Genomic DNA, 11,613 nt, shown 5'->3' on the forward strand with positions numbered 1-11,613 from the left:
ACGGCACACAGGAAGCGCATGAGTCTGCCCAATGGCCCCATTAGGAGGAGGAGGAGATGGAAAGCCAGAACCGTCCTCTCTGCAGACACAGCCCTGGCTCTGCCTGCCAAGCTCCAGTCGGGCAGCCTGCTTGCAGATCTTTCACGCTGGGTCAAAACAAGGAGGCGGCCGGGCCAGCGCCAGCGCCAGCAGCAGCCAAGGCCAGAGACCAGGCCGACTTATCTGCAGCGCACAGCAGAGGGATCACTCCGAAGCATGGCATTTCCATTCCCAGGCGAGGGGCAGCTGTGCCACTCAGAACAATCCCCTTTGATGAATGACCGAAACTCTCCCTCCTCCAACGGGGACAGATGGACAGGGAGGGAGAGAAAACATCCAGGTCCACTGAATTGAATGGAGAGGGTGTGATCCACCCGGCAGTGCTAGCTGGGATCGGCTCATTTCTGGGTGTTTAGCAGAGAGGAAACTTGCATGTTGACCAGAATCACTGTCCTGGGCATCCCCCGTTGGCTCCACCAGCACATTCTGTAGGCAAGCAAGCTCCTTGCTGCAGCACCAGGATAAGATCAGAGCCCCAAGGAAGGGAAGGGTAGGAGAAAATTAACAAATAGGCAGCAAAAGTCAGATGCATCTGGAAGGCCACAGAGTGCCAGGTTGGGAAGTCTCTAGAGAAATTTTGTATCATGGAAATCGTACGATGTGTAAACAGAAAAATGGACAATGCATTTTTTGGGTAAAAAACCAGATCAGACCCATCAAGCAGATGCACTCAATAGGATTTCTGGAAGCATTATTTCTGGTTAATTTTTAATCCCACCTTCTCATTTCATAAGAAATGCTCAGGTTTCAGGTATTAGATAACAAGGTAAAAGAAAGGCAAAGGACCCCTGGACGGTTAAGTCCAGTCAAAGGCAACTATGGGGTGTGGCGCTCATCTCACTTCAAGACAAGGGAGCCAGCATTTGTCCACAGACAGTTTTCTGGGTCATGTGTACAGCAGGACTAAACCGCTTCTGGCGCAACGAGACACCATGACGAGTGGCAGAGCGCACGGAAACGCCATTTACCTTCCCGCCACAGCAGTACCTATTTATCTACTTGCGCTGGTGTACTTTCATAGGCAGGAGCTGGGACAGAGAAATAGGAGCTCGCCCCATTATCGATTAGATAACACAACCATAAAATACATGTCTTTAAAAACACAGACAAGCAGCAATGACTCAGGAGGGGTACAAAATGCATCTTAGCTCAGGGGCAACCAACGTGGTACCCCCTGGAAGCTGCTGGACTAAAGCTTCCCCCCTCAAACCCCCATCCACCAGCCAGGCTACCTGGGATGAAGGGAGTCCCTGGCACACCTGCAGAGACCGCATCTGCCAGTCCTGTCTTGGCTGAACGCACAACCTGGTTAAGTTGCAACAAGTCAGTTCAGCTCAGCTACACATAACATTATGCAGCAGGTGTTTACATCACCCATCAAATTAAGCATCCCTGACTGATCTCCGCACTTATCCACACCAAGTGAAACTGGGCTCATAGCTGCAGCAGCCTGAAGAGCAATGGGTGGGAACGAAGGGTGGTGGCACCCAGCTGTGGAATGCCCTCCCGTCTTCAAGTGTCAGTGGCCTTTAAGAGGGAATTTAGGGTGGAATCATTATCACTCCTCTGCCCAACCCTCCAGCTTTCCTTTAGTGCTAGCAGCATTTTGCTGTTACTTAGGTTTGATTATGACATCAAGAGAAAGGTGCAAGACACACCTTTTAATAACACATAATTTTAAAATTAAAAAATTGTCAAGTAGCACCTTGGAGACCAACTACATTTGTTCTGGGTACAGTGGTTGATTGGGTTAAGTACTTAATTCGTTCCGGAGGTCCATTCTTAACCTGAAGCTGTTCGTAACCTGAAGCATCACTTTAGCTAATGGGGCCTCCTGCTGCCGCCGCGCTGCCGGAGCCCGATTTCTGTTCTCATCCTGAAGCAAAGTTCTTAACCCGAGGTACTATTTCTGGGTTAGTGGAGTCTGTAACCTGAAGCGTATGTAACCCGAGGTACCACTGTATAAGCTTTTGTGTGCATGCACACTTTTTCAGATACCATAAATATTAATTAAATATTCATTCTTCAGCCCATAGGAAGGGGTTAACTTTATTTTACTTATACGCAACTCATCCCTCCTAAAAGAGCAACCTCGGGGGGCTTCCACTCCAGCTTACAAGTTGCCCCTCAGCCTCTGGCCAGAACGGCCGGCCCGTTTCTTTCTGCTCACAAATGATTGCAAGTGGCCTGCACTGTCTCTACAGTTGCCCGCAAGGCTGCACACTCAGATCCGGTGGCCCCCACAGGTCGGTTGCAAGGAGGACATGTGCGCGCATCCCAGCCTAGAAAGATAATGGCCAGAGAGCCAGCCTCTGCCCTAAGACGCCTGGGAGCCCCCAGACTCAAACAAGCTGCAGATCTGGTGGACTTCGCCATCAACTGCAGCAGTCAAGGCACATCAATACTTGGCTTATGATGCTCGCGCATGGGGGGGGGCAAGGAACTGCAAGGAAGCAAGCACATGGGGAGGGGGCTACTTCAGCCATCATGCCCCCCCCCAGCTTAAGGCAGCCACCACCCTCCACTTTGCACGGGAGCCTTTCCGGTCAGGAGACTTAAAGCGCAAGGGATTCCCCCGGGTGCAAATCCTGCCAAGAAAATATTCCGCATTGCATTGCATGTGTGCCAAGGAAAATCGATGGCTGGCGAGAGCTGGGAGGTGCATGTCCCACTTTCCCGGCACACAGGCTGAGGAAAGATTTGGACCGGATCCATTAGCCCACTGAGGAAGTCAGGAGAGTTGCAGCCACACCAAACGCCGAGTCCCTGGCAGAGCCTTGAGGGACCAGGGAATGGGTCACAGCAGAAGCTTCCCTAGACCAGAGTCATCTGGTGGAATGGATTGTGGCCACACACAAACACATGAGCATCTTTTTGTAGGCCGCCTTTCCAGAGTCCAAGCCGTGCTCCAGGCGACTTACAAAAACACATGACAAAAGGAGTCAAACAAGAAATAGAACATCGCAAAGTACATAACCAAACTGAAGGTTTCCACATAAATCATGATATAAAACAAAGGCACAAAAATTAATAATAGCAACCACCCCTCAACAGAACCCCCTAAACAATATCCCAGCCCCAACAATACCTACTACAGGTCAAAGAGTTGGAAGTGATTCCCAAGGGTCACCACTTTCTCAACCAATCAGGCTAGCATATGAGCTCCTCGGTCGGTGGCTGGGAAGCCGGGGATCTCCAGGAACAGCTCAGCGTACAAAACTCTGCGCCAGGACCCCCCCCCCCCGCCTCTGTTAGCCTTCAAGGCAACACCAAGAGCCTCCTGTGGTTTTGACTGCAAAAATGCCAGCCCAGCGATCCCTGCGGAAGCTGCTGAGCCAGACAGGAGCTGCAGACCTTGAAAGCGCATCGGGCATGCAACATTATCACTGCCTTGTACATCTCCCCTGCTCATCCACCCCGCAGGGGCAGAACGGAAAGACTCTGGAGCGTCAGGGCTCTGAAGCTTCATTCTGACCCACGAGCAGGCCTGGCCAGAGTCCTCCCACTGAGAAGCCCCCAGCAGCAGCACAGCCGGGAGAGACGCCAAGGAGCCAGCCAGCAGCCTGCTTTGCCCAAATGCCAAGGCCTCAGCCTCCTGGCCAAACACAGCTGAGCCTCCACAATCACCCCACCCCCCCCCCAATGCAGCCTCAAAGCTCGGGCCGTTTGTCACAGCAGAAGCCCCCTCAAGGAATGGCATACGCACAAGAGAAGAACCTGCGGAATCAGGGCCGGCATCCTGCTGCCACAGTGGCCAACCAGATATCTGCATTAGAACCTCATATATATATCAGCCAGGTGCTAAATAGCAGCTTGAGCCAGGGTGGCAGTCGCCAAAGCAGAATGCCTAGTTGCCATTTTGGGGGCAGAAGGCTGGAAAGTCGTATTTTCCAAGCTGACTTTTTGGTTCCTGAAGTTCATTCTGATCGTGCAGATAAAACATCACGGGTAGAATTCCACAGGACGGGGTGTTGGTGTGTGGACACAGTTAGAATCCAATGATCCCCAGGTGTGCGCCTCCAGGGGGTGGAGACGCCGGGCGCCCGGGCATCTTCGCTTGGCCACAAGTGGCCGATGGCCAGGTGCAGAATGCGCTGGTGAATTTCGAAGCTGGGTACCTCTGTGGGAAAAGCACAAGCCGGACCAGAGCACAAGAGCCCTCCCTCCTCTGTCGCTGAAGGGAAACGCTTCCTAGAAAAAGGCCCCCATCCTGCCATCCCTTGACCTTCCAACACCAGCTCAAAGCGTTTTTACTCGCTTTTTTACTTTTCAGCTGCTGCAGGAGGGTGGGGGCCACACGCAGGAGTTGGGGGCACTTTCTGCAGCATATGATGTTTTCGGTATACGGGTTTCAAATTCCATGTTATGGGGCCTTTGCATTTTATGGGACAGAAAGGCGAATTAAACAGACGAAAAGCAGAATTAAAAACCAAAGCAATACATTCCTGGTGCCCTCCAGCTACTGGGCTGATGGGAACTGGAGGCCAACAACTTGTGACCAACCACAGCCCCGTACAAGAAAAACGCCTCAAGGTTCAGAGAATTGCAGAACTGGGAGGAACCCATGAGGTCATCCAGTCTAACCCCCTGCGATGCTTCCACCTGCTGAAAGCCATTTATTTCATCCCAAGGCAGCTCACAGGCACAAACCCTGTAAACCCACATTTCTGTGACTGAAGTCAAGGGCTCCCTTGCCCCAGACACAGATGCGCTCCCCAAGTGGCACTGCTGCTCCCACCACCAGCCCCTTCTTCATGCACAGGCGGGCAAGAGGCAGAGGCTGCGCACCAGGCCCACGTCAGCTAGGCAGCCACACGCCAGGGGTGCAGGGAGGGCACTGGGCCCATGCCAAGGACACCCAGCGGCGCAAGCAGGACCCAAGACGAACTCCTGCACTACCACGGCGGGAAAGGAACAGGTCGTACGCCAGGAAAAGACACGAGAGAACGCAGAACGCAACCAGGCAGATGCGCTGGTGGAAACCTGCTTGCAAAGGACGAAGGAGATGATCTGGTCGCATGGAAACATTGGCTGGTTCACAGGAAGGCCAACCCGACAGGAAAGCTGTTTTTGTTGAGTCAGGAGAGAATGGAGGAGCAGGGGTTGGTTGCAAGGACACCCTTGCCTATTTCCACCCCAGTCTGCTGACAAAGCAGCCAGGAGTGCTACAAACTTGTGGGTGAGGGCATGGGGGCTGCATTTTGCAGGGCCCCTCTGCCCAACCCAGGCTCCTCAAGCCCCACCCTGCAAAATGCAGACACGCTCCTCCCTAAAAGCCCAGGCCCAAGCCAGGATATGCATGACATTACAAACAGAAGCTCGTGTTTTTAATCTGTCACTGGGCTGGTGCTTGCGGGGTTTTGCCTTGTCCAGTAAGGCATTTGCCCCTATGTTTTTGTCTGCATTCCTCCAATTAATAGCTGCCATGAGAAAATTGCTGAAGGTGGGGAGGCAGGAAGTGAGTTTAAAGCCCTTTGAAGGAATAAAGACAATTTGAAAATTTCTCCCTCCAGATGCAAGGCAGGGAAGAGAGATTAACTGGCTACTTGCTCAGCAGGGCACTGGCTCTGACGCACGCTTGTTGCCGACTGCTGGACACAGAATCATAGAATCTTAAGAGTTGGAAGGGACCCCGAGGGTCATCCAGTCCAGCCCCCGGCAATGCAGGAAACTTTGCTAAAGCATGCAAGACAGACGGCCGCCCAACCTCTGCTTAGAAACCTCCAAGGAAGGAGAGGTTTTGGGGGGGCTGGATCAGGCCACTGACCAATGGCTTCCAGGATTGAGCCCTTCCTCCAGCTGAAGGCCAGGCCAGAGAGGAATTGCATGAGCTCAGGGAAAGGACCATGGCTAGCCCATCAATGCAAGGAGACAGCCCAGACAGTCTGCTCACTGCACGCACAAGGTGGCAGCTCTCTTGGAGAGGGGCTGGTGGGCTCCAGGACTCGTCCTGGAACGAACAACACGGACATTCAGGGTCCCAAGAGGAAGCCCTCAAGTCTACTCTCACAGGCACACAGAGTTGAGGCACCAGAGATCCCACAGTGGCAGAGGAAACACAACTGACTCTGAACGTACAAAGCTGTCTTATACAGAGTCAGGCCACCGGCACACCTAGTAGTAATTTATTATTTATACCCCGCCCATCTGTCTGCGTTTCCCTAGCTTCCAACAGAATTAATGATAATAATAATAAGGCGATAAAGCATCAGGCATTAAAAGCTTCCCTAAACTGGGCTGCCTTCAGATGTCTTCTAAAAGTCAGACAGTTGTTTGTCTCTTTGACATCTGGTGGGAAGGTGTTCCACAGGGCGGGCGCCACCACCGAGAAGGCCCTCTGCCTGGTTCCCTGTAACTTGGCTTCTTGCAGGGAGGGAACCGCCAGAAGGCCCTCGGAGCTGGACCTCAGTGTTCGGGCAGAATGATGGAGGTGGAGACGCAGCTTCAGGTATACTGGACCGAAGCCGTTTAGGGCTTTAAAGGTCAGCACCAACACTTTGAATTGTGCTCAGAAATGTACTGGGAGCCAATGTAGGTCTTTCAAGACCGGTGTTATGTGGTCTCGGCGGCCGCTCCCAGTCCCCAGTCTAGCTGCTGCATTCTGGATTAGTTGTAGTTTCCGGGTCACCTTCAAAGGTAGCCCCATGTAGAGCAAGTTGCAGTAGTCCAAGCGGGAGATAACCAGAGCATGCACCACTCTGGCCAGACAGTCTGCAGGCAGGGAGGGTCTCATCCTGCGTACCAGATGGAGCTGGGAGACAGCCGCCCTGGACACAGAATTGACCTGTGCCTCCATGGACAGCTGTGAGTCCAGGATGACCCCCAGGTTGCACACCTAGTCCTTCAGGGGCACAGTGACCCCATTCAGGACCAGGGAATCCTCCACACCTGCCCGCCTCCTGTCCCCCAAAAACAGAACTTCTGTCTTGTCAGGATTCAACCTCAATCCGTTAGCTGCCATCCAACTGCCTCCAGACACTGACTGGCAGAGGCTGTCTGGGGTTTCAGACAGGGGACGTTCCCATCCTGCCTGGAGAAGATGCTGCCACTGGGGACTGAAGCTGGGTGCTGTGCCAGTGAGCCCCCAATCAGATGAATGCAGGGTGGGCCTTGCAGACTCCTAAACCTTCCCACGGGGGTCCCACCAACAGACCTTTCCACGTCTCTTGGGAGCCTGGAAGCCCCTGACCCTTAAGATATTACGAAGACACAAGGGACACACAGAGACCAGAAGAGGTTGTGCGTTGCAGATTGCTAACCAAATTGACAACGTTCCTGCAGTGAGGTGTGCAGGGCTAAAGCAGGCTCAACTTTCTTTGGCTACTTGAGCTCCAAAAGCATCTCCTAGACCAGCCTTTCTCCACCTGCGGGTCCCCAGCTGTTGTTGGACTACAACTCCCATCATCCCTGAGCTCTGGCCTTCCTAGCTAGGGGTGATGGGAGTTGTAGTTCAACATCTGGGGACCCACAGGTGGAGAAAGGCTGTCCCAGACTATGTTGGGACTCATGTGCCTCTCAACAGCTTCAACATTTGGCACCGGGCACAGAACTCAGCATTATTTTTTCTAAGATGAAATTGCTGCGTAGAATTTCTATCAGCCTTGGGGCAGAGCTGTGCGAGTGAAGCAAACCTGCACAAGGTATTTGGGTCACGAGAACGTCTTCCTTTGAGCAGCGCTGGGTCTTTGAGCAGCTCCCCAAAGGGATGTCAGAGCCACCTGCTCCTGTCTCCCACGATCCGTTTTGCACATCAAATGCCCCTTCGGATCAAGGTGGCTCCTCAGGTGGGAGAGGCAGCAGAACGGATCTCCCTTGCAAAACAGGGGCTCCCAATACAGAGGGCCTTCTCGGTGGTGGCGCCCTCCCTGTGGAACGCCCTCCCGTCAGATGTCAAGGAAATAAACAGCTATCCGACTTTTAGGAGACATCTGAAGGCAGCCCTGTTTAGGGAAGTCTTTAAGGTTTGGTGTTTTAGCGTGTTTTTAGTACAGTGGTACCTCGGGTTACATATGCTTCAGGTTACATACGCTTCAGGTAACAGACTCTGCTAACCCAGAAATAGTACCTCGGGTTAAGAACTTTGCTTCAGGATGAGAACAGAAATCGGGCTCCGTCAGCGTGGCGGCAGCAGGAGGCCCCGTTAGCTAAAGTGGTGCTTCAGGTTAAGAACAGTTTCAGGTTAAGTAGGGACCTCCGGAACGGATTAAGTACTTAACCCGAGGTACCACTGTATCTGACTTTTAGCAGACATCTGAAGGCAGCCCAGTTTAGGGATGTTTTAAATGTTTGATCTTCTATTTTGTTTTTAATATTCTGTTGAGAGCCGCCCAGATGGGCGAGGTTTTTTTAATTTTTAATTTTTTATTATTATTATTATTAGACAGCTGACATGCAAGCGAGAGGAAGCACCTTCACCTCCCAAAACTCAGCTAGTCACCAGCAAAGGATATTTCAACAGCCCCAATTGCAGAAAGGCTAGAGGCTGGTGATGGGTGCCCCAGAGTGGGGAAGGGACACAGCCTCAGGGGGAGAGCAGCTGGCAGCAAGCAGAGGGTCCCTCTCCCATCCCCACTGGCAGCATCTCCAGGCAGCGCTAGGAGAAGATCCTGCCTGAAACCCTGGAGAGCCACGGCTGCCAGTCAGAGTCCAGGGGCCTGACTCAGGAGAAGGTCGCTCCCGATGGTCCTGTCTGGGCCCCGCAGGCAGCGCCCCCCTGGTCCTTTCTCAGGCTACCTCAAAGGGCTCTTCCACACCAGGGTTGGAAAGGAGCTAATCGCCAAGGGCACATTAAGCGTAGGTTATCATTGGAATAAACATTCACACATTTATTAGTTGAACATGTGATAGACAAAGCAAGGATATCTACAATTTTATAACATGCAGAAAACAAGATAGGTAAAAAAATCAGGGATGGGAGGTGAGGGAAGTCTTTGAGGGGGAAGAGGGAGGGGAATAAAGGGGGGTAATGTAATTGATTACAAGGATTGACAAATTGTTATGTTGAAATTGGTTAATAATTTTTTTTTTTTTTTAAGTAGGTTATCATTGTGGCCACAACGGAATGTCTAGGCACTTTTCCCCCTGCAAAATTTGCAGTTGGGGTTGTTATTAATTTCATTTCTTTGCTGCTTTATATTTTAAAGGGGGAAATATCTCCAAATGGTTGCAACACATTAAAACCAGGGTTAGAAACTCAGATATAGAAGCCAAATGGCACCATAAACCGAGGTTATGGTTGCCACAACAGAAAGTCTAGAGTCCATTCTCTCCCCCGCAGGAGATCCCTTGCAAGGTTCCTGGCATGGGGGGCACACCAGGAGCCCCACTTGGCTGACACGCTGAGCCCCCTAAGCTCAGGCCTCAATGCCCCCCTTTCCCCCCGAAAAGCTGGATTCTCCCCTAAAGGCTGAACCCCGCTTGCTCTCGGCTTAGCTATCAACCGGAAGTCCCCCAGGCCTCCCAGCAGGAAGAGGGGGCTGGAGGGGGAGGCTGAGCTTTGCCCCACCAGGACAGGGGAGACGCGCTCACCGCCTGCCTGCCTTCCTTCCCCAAAATGAGCCTTTCAAAGGCTGCAGGAAGCCCTTCTCACCCCAGGAAATTGGGACTGGCCAAAAGCACTCTGGCCATGCAAATCCCAGCCACTGGTGTTTGGAGGCAGCACTGCCTCTGACTGTGGAGGTTCTACACCTGTGGCTCGTTGTGTTCGCAAGCCCTCTGCTCCACCATTAATTGACTACTCTTCTTTTTCACACCTGCCTCCAGTGGGAGGGAGTTCCACAGTTCAACTATGCACTGCGTGAAGGACTTTCTTCTCTCTGTCCGGAATCTTCCAACACTGGACGCCCAAAGCTAAGGCGTGCTGAGAGTCTCAGCCAAAAAAGCATTTGGGTTGGGTCCAAGCCGCCTTGTGCGTCCCAGAGAACCCCTTTGGCAGACTGCACCCCCCCTTATGTGCTTGCAGGGGCTGATGGGAGTTGCAGTCCAAAAGTTGCATCCGGAGGGTCCCAGGTGGGGGGGGGGGGAGAGCAGGCCCTGCGGCTTCGCGGCTGCGAGGTGCAAGGAGCAATCCTTGCAGGAACCGGACGCAAAGAGAGTGACTCTGCAATTCTCCTCCGCCGGGAAGCGCAAAGGCAGCAACCCGGGCGGACACCTCTCCCGCTGGGGCAGCTGCTGTCGACTTCGCCCGGCTCGGCCTTGGAGACCTGGGGCGTCCATGCGAGGCGCCCCCCCTCCAACTTGGCCTTCCCGACCCACTGCAGGAGCTGCCGCCCCCTTTCCTCCGCCCCATTTGCACACCCGGCGCGCAACCCCGCAGTGCGCTCTGCAGAACGGAAAACTCGACGGCGGCTGCGGAGCGGCGCTCCTGCCTCGCCCTCGCCTCCCGCGGCGCTCTGCCCATGCTCGGGTACTGCAGGCCCTCAGGCAAAACCCCCAGGGCGTCGGAGGGGCGCTCTGCACGGGCTCAGAGGCACTCTTGCTGCCCCAAAGAAAAGCACCGCACCCCACTCCTGGTCCTTGGTGAGCCATTCCCCGTCCCCGGGCTCAGGGGCACCCCCCCCCCATCCCAGCCCCACTTACTGGTCCGGGTGGGATCCGCCTCGCTGGAGCAGCTGGCGCAGCGGGACGGCGGCGCGCCCGAGGAAGCGGTCGGTGCCGACGAGCGCGCGCTGCCAGACGGTGATCTGCAGCAGGAGCGCCGGGTCGTCGTCGGCGTCGTCGGGGCCGGGCGTGGGCGGCAGCTGGAGCGCGCACTCGTCGGCCCAGCGCGGCCCGCTCCGCTGCGGCGCCACCGGCGTGCGGTACTTCTGGCCGCCCAGCTGCAGAGCCACGAAGGCGTCGCCCGACGGGCCGCCCTTGGCGCGCAGAGCCCGCGCCTGCACCACCGTCACCTGGACGTGGCTGGGCAGCCACGACGGCGGCGGCGAGGACGGCGCCTCATCCGCCGCCGACGACACCCGGCTCATCCTCGCCGGAGAAGGCGCACCAGCTCGGGCCTCTGCAGCGGCGGCGGCGGCGGCTCCGCGTCCCTCCGTCTGTCCGGGCGCCCGGCCGGCCTCCTCGGCTCGCTCCTGGCCAAGACGCGCCCGCCCTCCTCTCCTTCCTCCCTCCCTCTTTCTCTCCTTCCCTCCTTCTCCCCTCCCTCTTTCCCTCCTTCCTCCGCAGGCTCCTCCTCGCGCCCCGTCGCACGCGCGGACAGCTCGGCAGCTGCAGACGCGGCGCTTGCAAGGCGGGGGGCTGCTGGCACCGCCTCTTCCTCTTTCCCTCCACCGCCCCCCTTCCAGCAGCCCGGGGCAGGATCCGAGCGCCGCCGCCCCGCCCCGGGGGGAGATGCAAAGGACGGGTTGCCCCCGTCGCCTTTGCAACCCGCGAAATGCAACGCGGAGCGCCGCTGGTGCGCCTTTGCAGAATCCGGGCTTTGAGCCCCGATGGGGCCCTGGCAGGCGGCCAGCTCTTCCCCCTCGCCAATCCCGGCGGGGGCGGCCCAGGGGGTGGGGGTGCAGGAGGGACACGATC

General features: G+C 55.2%; 1 protein-coding gene across 1 annotated transcript in view; it reads right to left on the reverse strand.

Annotated features, from left to right (window-relative positions):
• Positions 1-11,192, reverse strand: part of RAB11FIP5 (RAB11 family interacting protein 5) — a 53,447-nt gene extending 42,255 nt beyond the window's left edge. Inside the window, exon 1 of the mRNA XM_083757076.1 lies at positions 10,678-11,192. Within this exon, the coding sequence (XP_083613202.1) occupies positions 10,678-11,063 (386 nt within the window). The 5' untranslated portion in view covers positions 11,064-11,192. The remainder of the gene's footprint in view (positions 1-10,677) is intronic.
• Positions 11,193-11,613: the final 421 nt, after the last annotated feature.

Source organism: Podarcis gaigeae, assembly GCF_964106915.1.
Source record: "Podarcis gaigeae genome assembly, chromosome: 9".
In the NCBI taxonomy this organism is placed as follows: Eukaryota; Metazoa; Chordata; class Lepidosauria; order Squamata; family Lacertidae; genus Podarcis; species Podarcis gaigeae.